At 59.1% G+C, this 23954-nt stretch overlaps 2 protein-coding genes across 10 annotated transcripts in view; both read right to left on the reverse strand.

The window, feature by feature from the left end:
• Window positions 1-1295: 1295 nt before the first annotated feature.
• Window positions 1296-7107, reverse strand: UPK3B (uroplakin 3B). Of its 3 annotated transcripts, none has more exons than XM_046665682.1 (6): window positions 6429-7042; window positions 6113-6262; window positions 5610-5844; window positions 4223-4473; window positions 3442-3571; window positions 1309-2984 (listed from the first exon to the last, which is right to left on the reverse strand). In XM_046665682.1, the coding sequence occupies exons 1-6, from the start codon at window positions 6511-6513 to the stop codon at window positions 2825-2827; spliced, it is 1011 nt and encodes a 336-aa protein (XP_046521638.1). In that variant the 5' UTR covers window positions 6514-7042; the 3' UTR covers window positions 1309-2824. The 3 variants fall into 3 exon arrangements, with proteins under 3 accessions (XP_046521639.1, XP_046521638.1, XP_046521640.1); XM_046665684.1 differs by having other exon boundaries at window positions 1361-2984; window positions 4394-4473; window positions 6429-7037; XM_046665683.1 differs by lacking the exon at window positions 6113-6262 and having other exon boundaries at window positions 1296-2984; window positions 6429-7107.
• Window positions 7108-9195: 2088 nt separating this feature from the next.
• DTX2 (deltex E3 ubiquitin ligase 2) overlaps window positions 9196-23954 on the reverse strand; it is a 34732-nt gene continuing 19973 nt past the window's right edge. For 5 of the 7 annotated variants that reach the window (XM_046665677.1, XM_046665674.1, XM_046665676.1 and 2 more), the window contains 7 exons: window positions 22443-22543; window positions 17744-17884; window positions 14774-14847; window positions 13257-13415; window positions 12420-12581; window positions 11106-11195; window positions 9196-9870 (listed from right to left, as the gene is read on the reverse strand). In XM_046665677.1, coding sequence (XP_046521633.1) covers window positions 9643-9870; window positions 11106-11195; window positions 12420-12581; window positions 13257-13415; window positions 14774-14847; window positions 17744-17884; window positions 22443-22543 — 955 coding nt within the window. In that variant the 3' untranslated portion in view covers window positions 9196-9642. The remainder of the gene's footprint in view (window positions 9871-11105; window positions 11196-12419; window positions 12582-13256; window positions 13416-14773; window positions 14848-17743; window positions 17885-22442; window positions 22544-23954) is intronic. The other 2 variants (XM_046665681.1, XM_046665680.1) reach the window with 2 other exon arrangements.

Genomic DNA, 23954 nt, shown 5'->3' on the forward strand with positions numbered 1-23954 from the left:
CAGGATGGCCTCCCACTGACCAGGTGGTTTCCATCTTTGTAAAAGATTAACCATTTTTTGAACCTTGGGATCTGCTTTGAAGAAAGCTGGGGTGATATGACCACATTCAGAAGATAAGGGCCTTCATTTTGCATTCACCCCCAGCCCCACATCAGAAACCCGGGCACGGCCTCTCCTTCTGACTTATCTCCCACATCGAAGAAGTCTCAATTTCTCCGGTCACTCCTGAGTATTTCTGGAATCCACCTCTTCCTCTCCAACCCCCTTCTTCTGCCCTGGTTCATGGCTGGTCCCATCTGCCTGGAAGACCAGGCCAGTCTCCCTCTCACTGGCATCTCAGCCCTCAGTCCCTCCTGCCACCCCCAGGCACCATCCGGGCTGCCGCAGGGCAAGACTATTCACATCTGGTCTCCCCAAGTCTCGCTCTCTCTTCCTCCCTCCTTCTGGACCCCTCTGCTTGACTAACTTCCATTTGCCTCTTAAGGCTCAGCTTGGAAATCTTCCCTAGGAAGGCCCTTGACCCTCAGGTGGCGTCGGGTGCCTCCCTGGCCCCTGGGCTACACTTCAGTCTTCGCCCAGCGTGTTGAGATGTCTGTTTAGAGCCTGACCCAATGGTCAAGCCCCCGACTGGATGAGAGCAGCTCCTCAGGCTCCGGAGGACCGTTCAGAAGCGATAGGCAGCCGCATGCGTGCACAGGATGTCACTGGGGCTGTGCCAGGGAGCAGCACAGATTCTGGAACTAAGAACAAGCCACAAGAGGGCCCAGGGACACATAAAAGCCTGGGGCAACTTCTGGTCCTGGCTGATCCTTTGGCCCAGGGTGGGTTCATTCATGTTTTCACCCAGCAAATGCCAGTGGACCCCTCTTCCTCTTGTCATACCCATCCTGGGCAAGCCCCAGGCTGGGCTTCCGGGCCTCGAGGGCCTTCCTGTGTGGTGTTGGAGCCAGGCCTGGACAGGACAGTATGAGACAGGCTCTACCAGGGGTAGTCAGTGAGAGTGGGGGGCACTTTTAACTCTCCTCAGATTCCAAGATGCCAAGAGGGACCTGGGTTCACAGTGGCAGAATTTCAAAAGTGGTACCCAAAGGGGCTGGCTCCCATGGCCAGATGTCATGCAGGACTGTGGGGGTCTGAGCTCCTGATTGCATTTGAGTCTGCTTGTGTCTGCACCTGGAGTAGGTCTTGTGGCTGGTGGCGGTGCAGGCAGGATGGCAGAGACCATCAGGGACTAGGGGGTTGACCGGTTTTGAAAGCAAAGACTCCCCCGGAGCGTTTGCCTGGGAGGTAGTCCTGCTAAATCCACCTTAGTGGCCGGCTTCCTGGCCAGCAGCACACAGGTGGGTTTCCCCGGCTCCCCTCTTCCAAAGTACAAGTCGGGATAGCAATCAAGGGGACAGCTCAGGGCAGCCCAGGGGGTGGTGGCGGGCCGGCTGGGCACAGCGAGCCCGGGCTGGGTCCACGCGCAAATGCTCCTCTCCCCACACCACGCGGCCACCGCTCGGAGGTGATGGAAGAGGCGGACCGTATTTATTTAGCTCCAAAGACGGGGCACCCCTACTGGCCACCACCGGGCCCTCCGCGAGGGTCTGAGTGCTGGGAGCCCCGGTCACACTGGGAGACCGGGACCCGCCCAGGGACACGGGGTGGGCAGCCCGTGGAAGAGCGCGGGGGCAGGTCACGGAGCCTCAGTTTCTCCATCTAGACCGTGGCGTCTGCGAGGACTGGACGGCACAAGAGGCTCTCAGGCGGGAGCGCTGATCCCTCCGGCTTGATCCGCTCTGCGACATCAGGTCACCAAACCTGAACCCGCGGCCTACAGCCTTGCGGGTCCGTGGAGAGGAGTGCGCATGCGCAGGGCCGTGCGGCTGCGGTGCACTCGCGCCCTCGTGTGGCCACCAGCGGCCTTGGGGCAGACGGATGCCCGGGGGCGTCTGAAGCAGGACCTCCCCGGTGATGGGGAGGGGGCGGGGCGCGCTCCTAAGCCTGAGAGAGCCCACTGGGGTGGTTGTCTGAGGGAGTGTGAGCCCCAGGGTATGTGACAATCTGAGGGCGTGACAGCCCCCCAGCAGTAACAGGTCACATCTGGACCGGTGGTCATCTGATGCCCAGAGCAGAGTGAATCGACCGACTGTGCCTGAGGTCCCATGTCTAACACTGCGTGGCATACAGCAGGCGCTCAATAAATGTTTGTGGAGTGACTGGATGAGCAGTGAGCCATCTGTGTGCAAGGGGGTTGGAAGCAGTGCCCGGATGGTCATAATGGACAGACGTCTACACTCTGTCCACCTTCCAGCCGGGGAGGGCCACCCTCAGCAAGGGCTCACTCCCAGTGACAATGGAGGGGACTCTAAAGGCTTGACTGCAGCCCCAGCTGCTGGGTGGTGGGACACAGGGACAGAGGGTGGCTCAGACCCCACACACCCCATGACGGGCCCGGCCAGCCCCCTGCCCAGGGCAGAGAAGGGCCCTGCAGGCGTCCTCCTGGGCCTGGAAGCTTGGGGTCAGGGCAGCCTCTCCACATCACCTCCAGCCTCGCACTCGCAGGAGGCCAGGCAGAACAGAGGCAGAGGTGGAAGAGGGGGCTGGACGCCCAGCCGGACCGTGGCCCTCCCCTCAACTCCCCTAAAGGCAACTTCAATTGCCTGGAGAAGGTGGGGAACGGGAAAGCCAAAGGCAGGGCTGCTAGCGGTGACTCCAGGCCCTGGGGTGGGGTGGGGGAGTGTGATGGGGTAGGGAGCATGTGGATGCAGAGGCTGGCAAGGAGCCTGGTGCACTGTCGCCCCTCACCCCCACTGCCCCAGGCCCAGCCACACAGGCCAGGCTAGGGGCTGAGGCTGGGGAGGGAGTCCAGGCTAGGCTCACAGCCCACAGGCAGGGTGGTGGCCTCGCTGGGCGGGATGTGGTGGGTCATGTAGCGCTTGCCCATGAAGGAGCCGATCCGCAGCTGCTCCGGGGCCTCCTCAGGCCACCACAGGCTGGAACTGGATGGGGAGAGGAGGGGAGCTGTGTCCCTGCTGGGTGGAGCCGGCTGCCAAGTCAGGGCCTCCTCTCCACTCCCAGATCCTCCTCCTGCAGCCTCTGATAGCCCTCTCCTCCCGGGTAGAACCAGCTGGAGGCACACCTCCTCCAGGTGGCTCCCTGACTACCCTGGTGTCGGTTCATTGACATGACTGAGGGCTCACTGGAAGGAAAACAAGGCCCAGGAGGACAGGGGCAGAGCGAGGTGGCTCCTTCTTTGAACCTGTCATCAGAGGAGCTGCTCACCACCTCTCTGACGTCCCAGGTGAGAGATACTCAGTGGCAAGTCCCTGCACATGCCTGGAAGGGACACTGCCTGACTCCAGCCCACAGAGTTCGCAAAAGGCTTCCAGGATCTGGGGCCCGTGAGAGAGGAGGGGTTCTGGGTAGAAGAGGGGCCCACGGGATGTCACCACTCACAAGCGCACAGTGGAGGCAGCCAGGAAGGCCAAGAGTAGGAGGCAGGCCAGAGAAGAGAGGATGGAGGTGATGATGATCATGTCACCACTCCGCCGCCCTGGCCACGTGTCGATGGAGCCTGGGGACTTCCCTGTACACACAGCGGCTGCTCAGAGGCTGCCCCTCAACCCCAGGGCAGTCACCTCCCCACCCATGTCACACCCAAGGCCTGGCTGCTCACATCCCCAGACAGCCTCTGGAGCCCACCCATCAGTCCATCTCAGCATCTGTGCTCTGCCAGCCTGGACCACCCACAGCTCCGGCCTCCACCCTGGTCTCACTGGGCTGTTCCCACGAGTGCGCCGCCCACTGCCCAGCCCATAGCTGGCAGAGTGGTGGCAGACCTCAGAACTGATCATGTGGCTCCCTGCTATCTGGAGCCTGGCATTCAAGGCCTTCAGACAACAAGGCCCCCCACCACCACCCCTGACCTCCAGTTTGTCTTCTGAGCATCCCACACACCAGACACTCTGGCCTTCCCACATGCAGTTTCCTCGGCCTGGTGAATCCCTGGTCCCTTGGGGTCCTGCTGAGGGAAGCCCCCCAAAACCCATGGCCCTGACTCTGACCCCGGCCTCCTTTCTGCCCTGGCCCTTCTCCTGACCGCTGGCCATGGGGCTGGCTCCCCATGAGAGGCTGTTGCTGCCCACGACTGGGCTGGAGCCTAGCACCCAAGGGTTGGCAAACATTTAGAGGTGGACAGAGCTGGTGCCTCTGCCGACGGGGCTGACCGGTGCCTTACCCTCCAGCGCTAGGTTCTTTTTCGGGGGTGGGCCTGATTTGGACACTGCCTCCAGGCCCCCAGTCCCATAGCAGCAGGGGGATGGACTGGCCAACGATGACCATTTTGTAGGGGTGACCAGTCCACACAGGCCAGACTGGAGCCAGACACCCCCTCCCCCACCAGCACTACCTTGGTGGAGAGCGATGGGGTCGGACCACCTGGTCTCGGCCTGGGGTGAGCCCCTGGCATCCGTCAGAAGGAACTTCACCCTGGGGAGAGGAGGAGGGTGAGGCTCAGAGCCTCAACTGCCCCAGGCAGGGCACCCACCGAGGCCAGGCTCCAGGCAGCTCTCTGTGCCAAGCTGTGGGCCTTTCCCATGGGGAAGCGTGGGAGCACACCAGGACCAGCCATGAACTGGCCCTGCCCTGACCTCTCCGGCCACGGTGACCTCTGCCAGCAGACACCCTGTCTGGTTTAGGGGCCCCAGTCACCAAATGTTCCATAAGGGGTGCTGCAGAGTGGCTTATGGGGCTGGGACCCCCAGGCCTCCTGGAGAAGAACCGCTGGCCGTGTGGAGTCATGAGGCTGTGGAAGGCCCCCCAGTAGGGGCGGGCACCCCGGGCAAAGGCCCAGGGAGGGGTGTGGTCAGGGCGTACTCAGAGCCCAGGATCACAGGCAGGGGCGGGCTGAACATAGAGGGCACCAAGAGTTGTATCTTTGCGCAGGGTGGGGAGCTCTGGAGGGTTTCTGAGCATCGAGGGAGCTGGTCTGAAGGGGAGCGGCTCTAGTGGCTGCTAGGGTTGGGGCGGGAGGTGAGACTGGAGGCCAAGCTGGGGAGTGGCCACGGGGCGGGGAAGGTGGACCTGGCAGGGCTGGGGGAGAGGGCAGAGGGAGGCGGCGGGTGGAGGAGCTGGTCCAGCCCACACCTTGCCTGGCCCTCCCTGCACCCCTGCCGGTTCTCCCAGCTGGACCTGGTCCCCCTGAGGACACTGGCCTCCTCCTGTGGTGGGGGCAGCCCTGGTCTGGACACCGGCTCTCCTACCCTGGCTCCACCCTGACCTTGACAAGCCACTTGGTGCTCTGTGCCTCAGTTTTGTCACCTGTGGAAGTGAGTGGTAGTTTCTCTCTTGCTTCCCCACCTCATACCCCCCGGCTGGGTCTCCACCTCCGCCAGCTCTGTGGTGTCCACCTCCTCCTCATGGGCCCCCTGGAAAGGCTGCGTTCTGCCTGCCCCCCCACTCGGATAAGCACCAGCGTGAGACCCCACAGAGCAAGAAACTGAGGCTTGTGTAGGGGAGGGACCAGGACAAGGGCCTGAGGAGAGGCTAAGGAGGGCAGGCTTGGTGCCCCAATCCCTCCTCTTCCAGCACAGGCCCTGTCCCAGGGTCCGGGCAGGGTGACCCACCTGTACGGCCCAGGGCCAGGGAGGGGGGCGTTGCAGTAAGGTGGCTGGTGGAGGTCAGCAAGGCAGCCAGGGTCATTGCCCACCCGCAGCACGGGGGCGCTGCTGCCATCCACGGGGTCCTTGCAGGGCAGCTGGTCCAGGGACAGGGGCAGCGTCATATAGTGGCCATCGGTCAGCAGCTGTGGGGAGGCTGGGATCTCAGCCAGCGTCTGAGGGTTCTGGAAGTCCCTGGAGGCTGCAGGAGGGAGGGACAGACAGTGGGGCTGGAGGGCATAGTCCCTGGCTGGGTCCAAGGCCTCTGGTCCTGGCCCTCCATGCCTCAGGGCCCAGAGACACAAATCAAGTCCCTTTGTCACCCTCTCAGAGCTGCCTGGGGTAGAGCCCAACTCCCACTGCAGCCCTATTGTAGAAGGTGATGGTGAGGGAGGGAGGGGCTCCCAGGAGCCTGCAACTCTCCTTGGCTCCACCCTCACCCCAGGCCCCAGACTTGCACCAGGACACACCATTGCTGAAGGCCACCACCAGCCAGACGGTGTCGGCACCACTGGCACGCCCGTCCAGGACACAGCGCGGCTGCTCCAGGGAGAACGTGGTGGCCGTGACCTTTCCTTCCAGGTCCCAGGCTGTTATCCGCGGCGTGTAGGGGATCAGCTCTGTGGCCATGGAGAGAGGCGTGAGGGTCCCAGGCTGCCGCCCCACCCCCGCCCCTGGGCTGCCTCTCCCAGTCGGAGGGCATGGGCTCCCAGGGTCCAATCTCTCCAGCAGGTCCCCCAGCCCCAGCGTCTGGCCAGGCGCATTCATCCTGGGACCCCCACTCACCCAGGCTCATGCAGGGCTGGGGCCAGACCAGCGCCACCACGAGGAGCAGCAGCCGAGGGTGAGGCTGTCTCTGGAGGAGCCCCATGATGGCCGCCTGACCACAGGCCTTCTTCCACTTCCACAGCCTGGGGCTGGTCTGGCTGCCTCCTGCTGCAGCCCCCACCCTCTCCTTGGGCCTGGAGGAGCTGGTTAGTCAGGCTGCCAGGCTGGCCGAGAGCTGGAAAGACCTGAAAATGTAAATGAACCCCCCCACCCCTCCCACCAGGCCAGCCCACCTCGGGGAGGGGGCTGGGTAGCGATCTAGTGCAGGGCAGGCCAGTGCCAGGCCCCACAGCCAGGGCTGAGAGAGAGGCCGCCGAACCCCTAGATGCCAGCCCAGCCACCCCAGAGTCCCAAGTCTGAATTTGGGCTCTATGCAACCTCCCAGCCCTGGGGAGGACGCCAATCTCCAGAATACGGGCTCAGGGCCACGTGCCTGAAATTCTTGCACCCCAGGTGCCAGGAGCCTCCCCCGGACTTCCATCCCCGCCCAGGGAGCAGGCGCAGGCGCAGGAGCAGGGCGGCCCCAACCTGCTGGGCTCCAGCCCCATCACAGCCCCTGGCCCTGATGCCCTCCCTCCACATTGTCCCTCACTCCTCAGCTCCCCTGTCCAAAGAAGCTAGAGTCAGAGAACTGCAGAGCCCTTGACAGCTGACAGGCCCCGCACTTACATTACTGCCGTGCTTGTATTTTTTTATCAAGATGTAATTTACATACCATAAAATCCATCCTTTTAAAGTATACGGCACAGTGGTTTTTAGCATATTCACAAGGTTGTGCAATCACCACCGCTAATTTCAGAATATTTTCATCACTCCGAAAGGAAACACCATACCCTTGAAAAGTCACTCCCATCCCTCCCTGCCCCCCGCAACCACTAATCTACTGTCAGCCTCTATGGATTTGCCTATTCTGGACATTTTGTATGAATGGACTCACAAGATACGTGGCCTTTTCTGTCTGGCTTCTAGGATGTTTTCAAGGTTCATCCAAGTTGTAGCGTGTATTGGGACTTCATTCCTTTTTTATGGCTGAATGATATTCCAGTGTGTGGAGGGTTTTTTTTTTTTTTTTTTTTGGAGGAAGATCAGCCCTAACATCTGCTGCCAATCCTCCTCTTTTTGCTGAGGAAGCCTGGCCCTGAGCTAACATCCGTGCCCATCTTCCTCTACTTTATACGTGGGATGCCTACCACAGCATGGCGTGCTGAGTGGTGCCATGTCCGCACCTGGGATCTGAACTGGCGAACCCTGGGCCACCAAAGCAGAACGTGTGCACTTAACCACTGCGCCACCGGGCCAGCCCCAGAGGGACTGTCTCATGGGTACTTGGGTTGTGGCCCTTTTTTGGCTATTATGAGTAAGGTTGCCAGGAACATTCACATACAAGCCTTGGGTGGACACGTTTTCAGTTCTTGGATATACACCTAGGGTGGAACCGCTGAGTCAAACGGTAACTACTTTTTGAGGAACCGCCTGAGTGCTCTCTGAAGCGGCTGCTTTGCATTCCCACCAGCAGCGGATGAGGGCTCCCATTTCTCCACATCCTCACCAGTGTTCGCCATTTCTCGTTTTTTTGGTAAGAGCCATCCTAATGGGTGTGAAGTGGTATCACTTTGTGGGTTTGATCTGTTTCCCTAAGGACGCTGAGCATTTTTTGTGCGCTCGTCAGCCATCTATCTTGGAGAAATGTCAAGTCCTTCAATCATTTTTTAACCTGAGCATCTGCCTTTTCCTTCTTGAGCTGTAAGGGTTCTGTATATGTTCTGGAGACTAGACTCTTACCAGACAGATGACTTGGGAACATTTCCTCCCCTCTGATTCTCACGTCACTCCCAGGGTGGGAGCCAACAGGGCGGCACTCAGATGCCCCCCCGACTCCTGTGCTCTAAGCCAGTGGAGCGAGCCTCACTGTGGAACCTGACGGGTCTGGGGTCCAGCCAGGTCTCCCCGCCGTCCCCAGGACCAGCGCCTCTGCGAGGCACAGTGGGCTCGGGGCCCAGGGCCCACAATACTCTTAGGGACCCACAAAAATGTTTTATTTCAAACTCGGAAGGAAACCCGCCCCCCCCACTTAGGTTAAAAAAATGCTCTTATATATAATGTATTCATCTTTATACCAAACACACCGTAAAACAGAATTTTCTTACAGAGAAAGGGGGCTTATAAAGGCAGAAGTGCCCCTGGCCACTTCTAACAGGCCCTGTGAGTCCCTCCAGCCCCAGGCCACAACCACACTCCCTTGGCAGACAAGTCTGGGAAGATCTGATCCTCCTAAGAGGGTTGAGAAGAATTTGAACTTTGAGGACAGCGTCAGACGAACCCTGCCCCGGGTTCCAGCCCCGGCTCTAGCACTAGCCGGTAACCTTGGGCCATCACTGCATCCTTGAACCTCATCTTCCTCATCTGTAAAATGGAGACAGTGGCACCCACCCCAGGGGAGAAGTGTCAGTAAACCCAAAGCCTGGGGCAGTCAACGGGACCGTGGGCTCTGAGGGGCTGGACCGCACAGTGCAAGGAGACCGGAGTGGGCTGTGGGCTCTCCGGCCCTCACCGCAGCCTCAGTGTCTTCCTCTGGGAGACGGGGGTGAATGGGCAGCCTGTAAGGTCCCTACCTGCTCTGACGCAGCAGGACGTGCGTGCTGGCCTTCACACATCAGATCTCACATGCACACTCACACACAGACACAACCAGAACCTCTGCACTGACAAACATTCCCAGGCCTGATGACTTTGGCTATAGGGCATTTATTGCAAACAGAACATGTGAGGTATGAGAAGCTGACCCAGAACCCATGCCTGCCCCTGGCTGGGGACAAGGTGGTCTCTCCTCACCCTATGCCAGGCCCCAGGCACTAGGGCCCCGAAGCAGCCTGCTGAGGACAGAGGGCCCCGTGCACTGAGGTAGCTGCAACTTAAGCCCCCACGAGGACAACTCCCCAGCTTGTCCACTTCCCACGCAGGTCCAGGCCCAGGAGGGGAGGAGGAGGGGGAAAGGCAGGCAGGAGAAGCTCTGGCTCCCAGAGGAGCACACCCGTGCTCCCGACAATGCTGCAGCCTGAGCAAAGGCACCTACCACCTGCCCACCCCAGAAGCAGCCCCGCCGGCAGGGGGCGAGGAGCAGCTGGTGCCAGAGGCAGGTGTGGGGCAGGGAAGGGGCCAAGCAGGCTGGTGGTCACTGCTGCTCCAGGCAGTCCTCGGTCACCCCCTGGGCGGCCAGCTCGGCCAGCACGTTCTGCAGGTAGTTGGGGTCAGGGTAGCCGTGGCCTGTCACATTGCGGTCCATCTCTGTCTTGTGGTGGATCTCGTTCCACACCACTGTGTCGGTCTCGCCCGTGGTGCTGGACGTTCCTACTGTGAAGATAAGTCGCCTCTTCCAGGCCACCTTCAGCAGCTCCAGGACCTGCCCGCAGAGGGGAGGGGGAGGGCAGCCTGGTGAAGCAGCACTGGCCCGTGCCTTCTGTTTTCCACCCTAGGGCAGGGGTGGTGAGGCCACAGGGTGGGAACGTCCACTGCCCTGCCTTCCCCCCGCTGCCGGTTTGATGTGCCCCAGTGATGGGGACAGGACAGCGGCAGCAGCCATCCACCAAACTCCACGTGTGAGTCAGGCACCCTGCCGGTGCTGCGGGACGGGGGTCCTCCTCTCTGTTCCATTCCACTCCCTCCTGAGTGATCTCATCCAGTCCTGGGGCGTGAAACTCCATCTGTGGGGGTCTCTGTCTCCAGCTCCAACCCTGACCCCCTGAACTCCAACTGCCAACCCACTGCCCAGGACCTCACACTGGGCACCGCCAGAAGCCTTGCCCCACCGCTCACCTGGCCCTCCCCGTCGGAGAGGCTGTCCTTTACTCAGCTGCCGGCAGGCATCCTGACCCTTCCCTACTTCCAAGTGCATCCTGGACGAGCCCCCTCCCCTCCGCCCTCCGGAATCCAGGCCTCCCTGCTCTCTCCCAGCCCTGCTGCCCTCCACAGTGGGACCTCAGTCCATCCTCTCACAGCAGCCGGAGGGGGCCTTTTCAAACCTAAACCCAGCAGCTCTCACTCCTCTGCTGGCGTGCCTGCCTTCCCCACCCCTCGCTGCCTCACTCCCCCACCCCGGGGGCTGCTACAGTCCTCCCTCAGGCTCTTCACGCTCTCCCACCTGTTCCCACCTCAACGCCAGTGCACTAGCTGTTCCATCTGCCTGGGATGCTCTTCCCCGGCCTTCTCAGAGCTGGAAAATCCCAACTCAGGTCTCAATGCAGAGGTAGCGCCACAGGCTGCGTGGTCACCCAGGCTAAGGTGGCCTCAGTCTCTCCTGTCGCATTACAATAGCCTGACTGAAGAACACATAACCTGGCCCAACAGCCTGCTGGAAGACGGCCTGTCCTCCCCGCTCCAGCACCTGTGAAGTCTGGGACATCTCCCCCTGTAACCCGGCACCCAAAGATGTCTACCCCACAGTGGGTCCCTGGGAAGGAGCAGCTACCACCCCAGCCAGGTCTCGGCCCTCCTCCGGTCACAGTAAGGTGAGCGCAGGCAGAGCTGGTGTGGCCACCAGGCCGGGCCCTCCCTGCCCCACCCTGCCCTGCGCCTGAGCAGCTGCGGTGAGACCCTCGGGCCACGGGCCCTCCGCAGGCACGGTGGCCAGGCCCTCACCTTGCGGCCCTGGGCGTTGTCCGGGAGGTAACACTGACGGGGAAACCCTCTGGCGGTGAACGGCTTCCCAGGGTTGGGGTGTTCGGGGCCCTGCAGGAGGAACACAGACCTGGGGAGTGAGAGTGGCCAGGAAGGGCCTGCCGCGGCACAGCGCACAGGGCACACAAGCCCAGCCTGCCCCTTCGCCTTCCTGGCTGGGGCGGTTCCTGCGCTCCAGTGACCAAATAAATCACCGTCTCATAATCCTACCGCCTGAAGACCCACCGTGACCATGGCCTTCTACCCACGGCTGCCCTCCCTGAACCCGTGCCGCCCACTCTGCCTGGCATCAGACACTCCTGCTAATGTCCCCTTTTCCTGATGAGACTGGACCCGTCCAAGATTGGGATGGACGCTCCTCCAGGCACAGGGCTCTCTGGACTGGGTGGCAGGGCCCTCCATGACGCACGTCCTCCGGCACACAATGCCCTCCACTCCTCCCTCTAGAAGTGGCTAGGGAGGGGCCCTGAGACACTGGCAGGGTGGGGGGCCGGGACAGCAGACGGCCCTTGCTCCCACCCTCTGCGACACAGTGACACATCCATGTACAGCTCCAAATCCCCCTCCCACTCTGGGGCCCTAATGCTGTCTAGAATGTTTTTAAATTGTACTTTGAGCCACAGAGAAGTGGAAGAAAACCAGGGGAAAGTACGTGATTAAAGCAAACAAAGGGAGCCCCCCACCCCCATCCCCACCTGTGACAGATGGGCTCCATCGGCTCCTGGTCCCTACTGCCCTGCATCTTCCCAACTTGCCCAAGGCAGAAGGTCTAAAGAGACCCTGGGGCTCTCTGCTTGGGTTCTTGTCTTGTTCCTGACATCTAGATCCAGCCCTGCCACTCTCAATGGATCTGGGCACTGGGCCAGTCTCTCGAGAACCATCAGTCCCCACTGCCAGCACCTCTCCACCTCACACTGCCCCTGGGAGGGGTCCTGCCCATGGGCTCCCCAGTTATCCAGCCCCTCAAAACAAGTGTTCTTCCTGCTTATATGCTTGGCCTTTGCCCAGTACAAGTCCAGCTAAGATGTCTCCACTTCCAGGAAGCCCTCCTGGGCTCAGGAAAGGGCTGAAGGCCATTTCTTTGCTTCCACGGCCCTAAGAGCTTGCTCTAACCCCAGCACTAGCACCTCCTGGTTCCTGGGGGCCTCAGCTCGGCAGCATGAGCATTCTCACAGTGCCCGGGGCAGACTGGTGGGAGAGGGGTGAGGCAGGAAGAAGGGCGCCCGAATGATTCTGGAAAGGTCTGAGGAGCACCACCCCGACTCCCTGCCTCACCTGAATGCCATGGGGAATGTTGTAAACGATGAGTATTGTCCCGCAGTCCTCATGACCTGGGAGGGACACCTGGAACTTGAACACCTCCATCTTCCCCCGGGGCTGGGTCCCTGTTTTCTCTCCGTAGATGGTTTTGCAGGAAGGACACTGTAAACTTCCGTCCTGAGACAGGGCAGACCAGCATAGACTGAGTTGGCGGCCCTGGGAGAGCCCCTGAGCACAGCCACCCCGCTGTCTAGCTGTCTAGACAGGAAAGAGGCCCACAGGGGCCCGGGTCGGCCACTGTCGCAGAGGGTTCCGGGCAGACTGCCCCACTCCCAGCAGCCTCCTCGCACAGAAACTCGATTCCAACAGACTGCTTGGAAGGGCAACTTTTGCACCAGAAACTCATGATGCAATTCCCACTAAAGAGGCGAGGTACCGGGAGACTGGCGTCAAGGAGGACAATTAGGTTTAGGAGCAGAAGCCTCCACAGTGCAATCACGTTTAAAATGGAACAAAATCCTGCGACTGATCAACTGTTGGTGCTGGCACCCTGGCTGGTACAGGATGGCATAGGGAGAGCGCGGAGAGGCCACCCCAGGCGGGAAGGTCTGCCCGTGATCGGTTCTCTCTGTCCTCCCAACCTCTGTCCACGCTGGTTAAACTTCACTGGAGGAAGAGAGGCCAGGCACCTGCCACCCTCAGCCCCCAGGTGTCAACCCCATCCTGCTGCAGGGCGAGGGCTGCTCCGAGCCTGGGTCCTTCACAGGACAGCTGGTCCTGCTCAGATGCAGCGGGACTGCAACGGGGCTGTGACAGGGCCCCTGACCCCACCCGGGGCCTGCTGTGGGGCACCTTGTTCCCGTTGCAGTACATGGCCAGCAGGCAGAGCAGGTGGAAGGCATGGTTGCACTTGGCCAAGCGGCCCACGGCCACGGGCCCGATGGTCTTGCTGTCGGTCACGTCGCTGTACCCAGATACCACAGAGAGCTTCTCCATACAGATGATGCAGTCCTGGAGGAAGACCAAACACAGGGCATGCTCAGCAACGGCCCGCCGCAGCCGAGGAGGCGAGTGTCACAGGAAAAGCCCTTCATCTGCAGTCAAAGGCAATTCGACAGTCATTTGCTCCAGAGGCTGGGGACACAGAAGAGTCACGGGGATCTGTGTCCTCAGAGGGCTCACGGCAGTGGAGGGGACGACAGGCAGCGTGGAGCATGGGTCCAGCGTAATAAGAGAACCACAGGCCAAGAGGGCAGCGAGAACAGCCAGATCAGGAGGAGAGAAGAGCGGAGGCCCTCAACACTGGGCTTTGCCAGGGAAAAGGGAACTTGTCAGATGGACAAGCACGAGAATGGGCATCCCAGGGAGAAGGAAGAGAGTGTTCTGGAGCATGAACCAGCATACAGTTTGGAAGGCTGGTGACACCTGCAGGGGCCTATGGCGGAAGAGGACCAGATCCTGGAAGGTTCTGATCGCTGTGCTCAGGCGTTGGAGCTTTATCTTACACGTCAGCGGCCCCGCTGACGGCTTTTAAGCAGGGGGTTCTATCATGACCACGGCCGTGTAGACCGCAGCATGGAGGGGAGGAGCCTGGGGGCAGAAAGCAGCCCAGTGGGGCTGGATGAGCACAAAGAGACAGAGAGAGTGATGCTGCGAAGCAGGAGTAGAGAGGGCAGGAGGGACAGGTTTCTGCCCAAACCTTTACCAACCAGGTATGTCTCACGTGCCTGACTTGCACGAGAAAGAGGCAGGTGAAGACAGTCCTCAGATCTGTCTGGCACCACTGACCTTTGACCCAGCCCACTAACCCCCTCCAGATTCTCCAGGATCTTCCATTCAAATCGGAGAAAAGTGGCACTGGAGCTCCAAAAATGTGGCTTGGGAAAGAGTTTCAGGTCATACCAAAGCTGTGACAGGGGTCTGGCAGGCCCCGTTAATTACGGGAACGCTAACAAGCTCCCCCAAAAGCCAGAGGGCAGGACCGCTCCCTGAACAAGGCTGCTGGCTTCCACACAGCATCAGCCCTCGGGGACGGGGGCAGGCTCTCCCATGCCTCGTCTCCAGGAAGCCTGGCCCCCAGGGTGGCCCAGGGAGGAGGCTACACAGAGGCCTGGGTGCGGAAGGAGCTTTGCTCAGGATCACAGCCCGTTTGTGGCAAACCTAAGATCGGGATCCAGGTCTCAGAGGCTGAGTCCTCCTCCTGTTAAGGCCTCTTAACAGGTTAACCCAAGTGCCAGGAGCTTGGCACCTGGCACCCAGAGCCACCTTGAGAAGTGTCCTTCCAGCAGAGAACAGGCTGCATCCTTCGTCTGGAGCTGCCCCTAGTTTCCAAACAAAACCCAAAGCAGCGTGGCTCCTGTGACACCCACCTCATCCGGGGATGTTTTCAGCTCTTCAGTATAGTTTCTTATCACCTGCTCTGGCTCTGGCTTTGGAGTCCCTCCTAGAAGAGAGAAGAACATAAGCAGGATCCTGAGGAACACTAACTGGAGATGCTGAAGCCAGAGAGGAAGGAGGACAAGGGAGAGGTCCAAGCTGCCAGGAGGGATGTTAGAGGGGCGAAGACACGAAGGTTAGCGTGCAAGGGAGGAGAGAGCTGGTGCCGGGCGCAGAACACGCCAGAGCGCTGCCTGGCAGAGCCCTATCCAGCCCACCACTGGGGGCCCAGCCCCAGGAGCCCCGCTGGAGGTGTAAGAGGGGCAGAGACAGCAGCTGGTCACGACCCTCAAGAGCCATAACCCTGTGCACTCTGGGTCAGGAAACTGGACTCAGGCTCCTCGGAGGATGCACGGAAGACTCAAATAGCAGCTTCTAAAACGAACTACTCTTGTGTGAAAGTCTTGGTAAGAAAAGTAAGTTTGGGGGCTGGCCCCATGGCATAGTGGTTAAGTTCAGCACACTCTGCTTCAGGGGCCTGGGTTCCCAGGTTGAGATAACGGGCATGGACCTACACCATGCATCACCCCTGCTATGGTGGTGACCCACATATAAAGTGGAGGAAGATTGGCACAGATGTTAGCTCAGGGCTAATCTCCCCCAGGGAAAAAAAGAAGTTTTGTAAGTTGAGCATGTAGCGGGTGCCTACTCTGTGCAAGCATCTGTGTGCATGCCAACTACAGACAACGGCCACACTGACTCTACCACGATAAACCGCAGACTTCTTGCACGTGTGCCTGGACTGTGGGGTCTCAGTGACACACCTACTCGGTTCCTAAGCTGAGCAGATCTGGGAAGCTGCTGAGATGTAGCAGGAAGGGTGCCTCACCCACCTGACTCCTCTCGAAACCTCTCATCTTCTGTGCACACATGTGCCTGAAGATGGGAGGGGCCACCCTGCACCAACCGGACCCACCCCAAGGACAAGAAACTCCCCCGCTAGCAAGAGAGAATCAGCATGGCCCCGAGGCTTCTCCAGGCAGCGGCAGCACCAGAGAACAATAGCCAAGCCCATGGGGGAGCAGAAAGGAGGGGCGGGGAGGCCAGTGCGGCCTGGGTAAGCAGCCCTGGCAGCGCGCCTCACCCCACCTCCAGGTTGCTGGGGAGCTCCTGGGCTTGGCCTCCGTCCGAGACCAAGGCCTCTGCTCTGAACCCAAGCTTATGGCCATCAGCCTGTGGCTGAAAAGACTCACAAGTCTGAGGGCTCAACAGCTCAGCTCCCTCTAGACCAGAGAAGGCAGGTAACAGTTATGAAGGGAGCAGAGAGGCTGGGACCAGGTGACATCAGGTTTGATTCTGGCTCTCAAGCTGTGACCAAATCACGTCACCTCTGAGTCTCAGTTCCCTCATCTAAAAAGAGACCTAATACTAACCAAAGCTGTGGTGGTTGTAAAAGCTTAGCTGCTATGATCTGAATGGCAGCTACAGGCAAAGGAACACCACACACACTCATACACACACGTTCCCAATACACACCCACACACGCCCCATACCCACACACAGACTTCCAGGACCCCGACTCTGGTCACTGTGCTGAGAAAGCCAGGTCAAAGCACAGGCCAGCGCAGGGTGGCTGTCCTGGTAGCTGGAACTCTACTCAGATTGAGGTGAGGGGCCTTTTAGAAAAGCCTGGTAGCTACAGGCCAGTTTCCAGATGAACCCCAGGACCCGCCATCTGCCAGGACCAGCTCCTGGCCCACGTCGAGAGGCCCAGCTCAGCATGCCACTGCCCCCTACTTGCCCACACCCAGGCAGCCTTTCAGAACTGAAGGGAGCTCTCCACGAGCCACATTTCTCCAAGGGTGACAGCCAGCGGACTAGACTAGACCTCAGAGACTAGGAAGGCCTGGGGGTCTGCTGAGAGCCTGTGCACTCCCCAGGCAAAGCCGAGTGCCTCAGAAAGTGGCCAGCCTGCCCTGCCCACAGATCCGTCTCCACCCCTAAGGAAGTGAGAACGGGAACGGAGCCAGCCCCCAGGCCCGCCCTGATCGCTGGCAATGGGGTGGGGGGCTGTGCAGTTGGAGCCCTGCCTCTCCCCAGGCCTCCCTCCCACCCTGAGGGGATGATGTCAGCCCAGGTGATGGACACGATCGGAGCAGCGACCATTATGGCGTGCCACGCGCTTCACGTGTGTATTTCCTATTCCTCCCACAACCAATCTGCTAAGTAGGAGGCAGCCGGCTGGCGAATGGAGATGACTGTGTGAGATCACAAAGTGACACGAAGCCAGTAAACGCTGGAGCCGAGACCGACACCCAGGACTGGCCAAGCCAGGGCCTTGCTCCCTGCTCCCCACACCACCCTGAAGGTCTCTGGGCTTTCAGAAATCCGTGCTTCTCCGGCCTAGTGATGAAGGCAAAGGCACAATCGGCTTTAGAAATGGCAAGTTTAGAACTTACTACCCACAGGCCCCTCCACACAAGTCTTGTTAAACCTCACAGCACCTTCCACGGTCCTGACACACCTTCCCTGGCCACACGATGGGCAGGGCAGGGGTCAGCAAGGGACCCCTTGGAAGTAGCCCCACATTCGTGGCCAGACAGGGCCAGGAGGCTTTCCTGAGACACAAGCTGGCCCCAGTGGAAGGGACCGAGTTGTCCCCCATCCTGAGCCAGGACTCACCCCACACCTGTGCTTAAAGTCACAGAGTGGTCAAGAACGGGCCCCTCGTGCTCTAACTGCCAGGAAAACATGACCTGAACTCTGGAGCGAAAGCAGATTCCCAGGGGCCACTTCTGCTGCTGAGGGTGGGGCGAAGGGCCACTGAGCCCATCCCCCAGCGGAGTACGGGAAGCGGAGAAGAGCCAGGGGAGTCAGAGAAGAGCGATCGATGCGGGAGTCAGAGGCAGCAAGACTCGAGGATGCTTAGCAGAGGCCAGAGAGTATTGGCGAGCAGGAACTACCTTTCACGGACATTTTCCTCAATCTCTTAACTGAGCTGTGACTTTTAGAGGCCAGACAGGAGGCGGGAGGGCTGGCGGGCTGGGGTGCGCGGCTAAGACACACAGGGAGTCCAATGGCTGACATCAGAATACTCGTCATGCCTACACGGGGTACGAGATCAGACATGCAGAGAGGGGAGAAACGTTAGAAGGAGTCATTCAGCATGTGACGTCCACAAACCCCGGCTGGGTCCAGGCGGCACTGTGAACAGCCATCAGGACCCACCGATCTCCCCAGGGAACCCAGCTGCTGGACTCCTGGGCCTACCCAGGTGGGCAGGGCTAAGCCCTGGGCCAGGAACCAGTGAAACACTCAGCTCATCAGAGCCCTGGGCCCGAGTTCCACAGGTGTCAAGCAACCAATCAGCCCGTGCTGGGAGCAGGCGGGGGCAGAGGGCAGAATGCCTGCCCAGGAAGCCGCCTGAGCAGTTGTGGGTGGCGTCTCCCTGTGCCAGGCACAGGAAGGAGAGCCATGAAGGGTACAGCCAAACTACAGGAAGGTGGACAGGTCTCAAGCTCACAGTCCTCCCTGTGTGCTCCCCCTGGCTGTGCTCCTTTGGCTCCCAGTTGCCTTGCCTCCAGAGGGGTGCTTGCTGCCTGCTTTCCACGCCCCACCTGGCTGTCTCAGTGCCTTCAGCGCCCTCACCAGGGTGGGTGAGCAGGCATGCTGTCCCCAGGTCTGTTCCAACACGGAGGCATCCCACGGCCCCTGTGACTGCTCCTCTGGAGCAGCAGAGGTCCCGGGCTGTGGCTTTCTTCTCTGGTGCCCTCAGCCGAGGCTCAGACAGCTTGTCTGCCCTGGGTGGTAGCATGGCGGGCACACCCACAGGGGGAGGGAGTGGCGTCAGGCAGTGTGCCAAGGACTGTCCGTTCTTGTCACTCCTTTCCGATGCCTGCTGGGGGAGGCCTCACTCCCCAGCCAGGAGCTCCACACCCGTCCTAGTGGGATGCTCACCCCACAATGCTCCTTTCTCACTCCCTGAGGACCCGACATACACTTCCTGGAACACAGGACGTCCTCCTGCTGGAGCCCCTGTTACTGCCACACCCTCCATCTACCCTGCTGACTGCAGCACCACCCACCCAACCCTCCCTGTCCTCAGTCTGGCTCAAAAGCACCTCCTGCCCAGCTCAGGATCTGGCTGGAAGGCTGGGCACAACAGTCAGCCTGGGGTAGGAAGTGGAGGGCCTGGCCCCGCTGGGCCCCATTCTTGGCCCAGGACAGGACAGATAGACAAAACTACCCCTCTGGAGGGGTGAGGGGAAACCTGGCCTAGAGATCCACCAGGGCCAGCCACTGTGACCTCTACCCAAAGAACGGCTCTCAATGCAGCATACGCGCCCAGTCGGGCAGAAGCGAGGCCAGCCAGAGCAGCACAGCCAAGATGGACAGGGTGTGGTGCGTGGCCGCTCAGCAGGAGACGCTGAAGCGCACATCAGAAGACCAAGGCTGGACCCTGAGCGCCCGTTCATCAGGTAATGCAGCACCAGCAGCATCCCAAGGTTGCTCCCAAGCGTCCCAAGGGGCTCAAAGGTGGGTTCCCCTGGGAACTAACGGTCAGCAGACCGAATGACAAGCAGGCACAGGGGGCGGAAAGATGGAGAGAATGGGAACAATTCCTTAGGAGATCCTGGGCCTTTGTACTGACCATGACCTCTTCCCCCAACATCTACTAGCTCCCTCCCTTCGACCAGACCGCTCTTTAAACATCACCTCTGCAGGCAGCCCTTCCCTGACCACCCCATCTAAGAGGGCCACGTCCCCTCCAACTGTCCCCTTTACTCTGCTGAGCATTCTGACCACTGGAAGGGACTCGCCTATCTGTTCTGTGACTGTCTCCCATTTCCACTGAGCACCTAGAGCAAAGCCTGGTCACAGGAGGTGCACAGTACCCGTCTGCTGGGAACAAACACATCCCTGAGGCCACCACATCAGCCCCCAAGAGGCCGGCATGAACACAGCTCCTGCCTTTTTCAATGCAGGACCCATTTCCATGAATCCAAGGCACTGATGGAGAAGTCTCAACTTAGAAGGCTACAGAGCAGCAGGTCAGCCCTCTTAGGAAAAGTGTGAGTCTCTCACGCCCAACACTCTACAAAAGCAGAGTCCAGTGGCCAGGATGTGAGGGACAGTAAGAGTGGGCCATCACATCTTCCCCAACAGCAAGGGTTCAGGGACAGCCCCCTAAACTCCTAACATCCCCAAGTAACTCTGACAGCTCAGACAGCTACGGCCTTTCCTTCGTTCCCGAGAGGATTCCCACGTGATCTGTCAGAGCTCCCAGCGTCCCTGTACAGTCAGCTGCGCAAACAGCCCCTCCCTGACACCAAGGCTCGGCCTTCTGTCTAGCGACCAGGGTTCGGGTCCAAGCTGACCCTCCTTCGGTTCCGGCCTTACCAAGCTGGCTTCACGCCCAGCACACTCCTCCCCGGCTGACTGGTCTGGTCTGGGCAGCAGCGGCATAAAGCACAGAGACTCCTCCTCCCGCGTGGGGTGGGAACCTGGTGCCAGCCTCAGCGGCCATTCCACCACACTCTCATAAAGGAGAGGGTGGGCCACGCAGCCGCTGGCAAAGCTGTCACCTGAGACACTCTGGGCCTGACCTGGAGGTGGCTCCCCTGTGGATCTCCTCCTCCGCCAGTGCAGAGGGGCACACAGTCCCTCCCCGGCACAACCACTTGTTTGTCAGCCCACCTGCAGAACCCTGTGCCCCAGCGCTCTGCCCACTGTGGCCGTGTGTATTCCTCGATTCATAAACATGGTCCAGGCTGAGCAGACACTCTCCAGACACCACTTCTCAGCGGTGCCCCAGCCAATGGGCCCACCCACAGGTACCAGCCAGAGCCTTGCATTCAGGGAGGCGGTGTCTGGCCACAGGCTCCCATCCCTAGTCTTTCCTAGCTGGGACCAAACCCTGAACCTCTGCAATCTGTTTCCCCAATGAGTAAAATGGAGGTTAAAATATGTGGTGACCTCCAGGATTGCTGAGAGCCAAGGCGACAGGGACACTGAGGACAACCTGGATGCAGCTTGGACAGGGTCCTCAGCCTCAAGAGCGGAGGAAAGGGAGCCAGAGCTGCTCAATAGCAGACCACTTGTGTGATGCACTGAGAGAGGATGTTATAACATTTGTGTTAAAGCCGTAGTGATCACAGAGCTGCATGGATCATGTGTGGCCGGGCCTGCTCACCCACAACCCTTCACCAACAAGATCACCACCGCACACACGCGCATACACACACAGGTTCCACTCACCTATGGCACAAGAAGACCTACACTGGGCAGGAGCTTTCTAGTCACCATATCTTTGCCCACTGTTCTCTCTGCCCCAGCAGAGGGCTGATGGCCGAGCAGCTGAAGCAGGCTGCACAGAGCCCGCTGGGCAGGGGCTCCCTTCTGGGCTTTCCCGCCCCACTCCCACACCTTCCACCACCTCTCTAACTGGTCCTTCCATTTCCTCCAAGGGCTCTTTTTCCCGGCGGCCCACTGCGGCCTCTGAGTTCACACGCTCCCCGGGGGGCAGAGGCCACCCCAGCCTGCTCCTCTGAGCTGCACATCTGAACTCCCACTGCCCCAGGACAGCTCTGCCTGTCTACAACCACAGCCAGCACCCCACCAGACTCAGGAGTATCCACGAAGAGCCCAGATTCTGAGGCCAAGAGGACCTGGGGCTGAATCCTAGCTCTGCCACCAACTGGCTGGCTGACCTTGGGAAGTTTGTGGAATTCTTTGAGCCTCATTTCTTCAAACGTAAAATGGGAATAAAAGCTCTTACCTGACACAGTTGTTATTGGGATGAAAGAATTCACACACATGTGAAGGCCCTAGTGATCCCCATCAATGATGGTGACCGGTTACAGCAGCGCCATGGGCAGCTGCGCACCAGGCCTCATTCTACTCCTCCTCGCTCAGAACCAATCCAAGCACCAGGTCACAAGCTCTCACCTCTGGCCCCCAGCCCCAGCCCCACCAGGCCTCAGCTGGCTCACCTGAGTATGGAGTCAGGCTCCACATCGGTCTCCCTGCCCTGGGCCTGGTCCCTCCTGTGCCCTGTGCTAGCACAGTGACCCACCTGACACACAGACTCTGGTTACCTTGCTCCCTTTAAAGGATGGAGGTTCACCACACTCCTCAGTCTATCTTTCTACATACTGTATATTTCCTACAAGTTAAAAAGTAACTTTCAGTGGCTCCCTAACACCTATAAAAGGAATTCTGAAAACAGTTCAAAGACGTATGGTTAACAAAACACCTAGTTGGATACAAAAGCCACTATCTGAAGCATAACTCTAGCCAAAATAGTCCTCTGCGTCCCCCAAAGGGCCCCTTAAGGGAAACGCCTAAAGCATTTCAGGACAGAAAAGTAATTCTGGAACCCTAATTCAAGGTGACGCAAAAATTTAAAGGATGGGGAGAGGTCCACACCAGGGCACCCACAGTCATCAGGCATGACTCCTCTTGAGAGACAAAGTAGGGGCACCACAGGCTCACTCACTAGGGGTACATCATCACCAAAAAGAGGTACTGCCCCCCATGGAGCCCTTTTGGGTTTCCATGAGAACACAGAGGATAACAAGACCCCCGCCCACAACGTCCTCCCCACCCTACCAGGCCCTGCTGGACACAGTCTGTTCCGGAAGTCAGGAGCAGCGTGCCTACCTGCGAGGGCTTGCTGGACCCTGCTGGGCTTCGGCATCTGCACGGGCACAGTGGTGGGGACGCTCCCAGGGCTGCGCGAGGGACCGCTGGGGAGGGAGGCACTGGGGGAAAAGAGAGCAGAACTTAATATGCACAGCCAACTCGGCAGGAACAAGAGTCAGAGAAATACAGCAAGTCAGGAATAACTCGGTGCTGCCGAGGCAGCTCACAGCCTCACTTTCTATGGCTTCTGTGAGCGAGGGCTTTTCTTTTCTTTTTTTAAATTAAAGACCCTGAAGAAAAGGATCTAGAAAGAGGAGCAAAGAAATGTGAATTTCACCACTCTTAGACCCAAACTACCTTAGAGAATCTGAATACTTAAGATGTTAAGCCCAGAGCCTGGCCCATCACTTGCTCTGGGAAAATTAAGTGATGAAAGTCACATTCCAGGCCAGGTGTTGGGGAGGGGAAGGAAGGGCAGGCGGGGACAAAACAGTGACAGGAAGAACACTGCGGGGCACGAGTCTCTTCCTTGTAAAAAGAAGGAAGCTTTAACTGTCAAACAAGGTTGCCCTGGGCAATTCCGAGACCCTGCAGACAATCCCGGAAGAATTTTGAGCTCGCTAACTTCATCCAAATAAGGGCTCCACGGTACCCATAGAGGGGAAACCGGCAGGAGTCACTCTAACAAGTGATCAGGACCAACACCACCAGTAATATGACCCGTAAGCATCAGGAAGCCCAAGAAACGATGCTCCGAGAAGGACAAGCGCCATGTTTGTGGTTCCTGCCACGGCTGCGTAACCTCACTCCAATCGTGAGAAAACACCGACAAGCCCAAATTAAGGAACATTCGACAAAGCAACTGTTCAAAGGTGTCAAGGTTATGGAAGATGAAGCAAAAGTGAGGAACTGTTACTGACAGAAGGAGGAGGAGAAATGACAACCGGATGCAAAGTGGGATCCTGGAACAGACAGAGAACAGTAACGGGAAAACTGGTGAGAATCGAAAGAAGTCTTTGGTTCAGCTAATCGTATCGCACCGATGGTAGTTCTCTGGCTCTGACCACTGCATTGTGTTTATTATGAAAGATGTTAACAGGTGAGAAGTCGAGGGAGGGAGACAGGGAAACTGTACTATTTTTGTAACCTTTTAGTAAACCTAAAATTAGTTCAAAATAAAGGGAACTATTTTTTATTGAGGGTCTTGCTTCCCACAGTGACTATGTTTGAGTCACTCGTTTGGTTTTAAGCCATTATATTTTTAAGATGGTAACAAATCCTTGCCGTTATGGCTGGGGGGAGCTCCACACTGGAGAACAGTTGGTGTAGACTGCCCGAGATGCCTGCCACCTCCTCCCCCTGCCAATTCCTGTGTCCTCCAATGCATCCCTACCCACATGACAGATGATGAAATGGGAAAGGTTAGGGAACCCTCCCACGGAGTCCCTACACTGCAGCTCCCCAAGGACAGGGCCTGGGCGCGTTCACCTCTGTTCCACTGGGCCCAGGCTGGAGCCAGGAACTGGGAAG

This window comes from Equus quagga, chromosome 7 (assembly GCF_021613505.1).
Source record: "Equus quagga isolate Etosha38 chromosome 7, UCLA_HA_Equagga_1.0, whole genome shotgun sequence".
NCBI classification, from domain to species: domain Eukaryota; kingdom Metazoa; phylum Chordata; class Mammalia; order Perissodactyla; family Equidae; genus Equus; species Equus quagga.

What these genes read in the sequence shown, in the direction of transcription:
- UPK3B (XM_046665682.1), bottom strand. Translation starts at nt 6,513, where the DNA reads ATGGGGCTCCTCCAGAGACAGCCTCACCCTCGGCTGCTGCTCCTCGTG. An exon ending in AAAGAACCTAGCGCTGGAGG is followed by an intron (nt 3,572 to 4,222) that starts GTAAGGCACCGG and finishes CTGTGTGTACAG; the next exon opens with GGAAGTCCCCAGGCTCCATC. An exon ending in GCTGCCTCCACTGTGCGCTT is followed by an intron (nt 2,985 to 3,441) that starts GTGAGTGGTGAC and finishes CTCCCCATCCAG; the next exon opens with TTCCAGCCTGTGGTGGCCTG.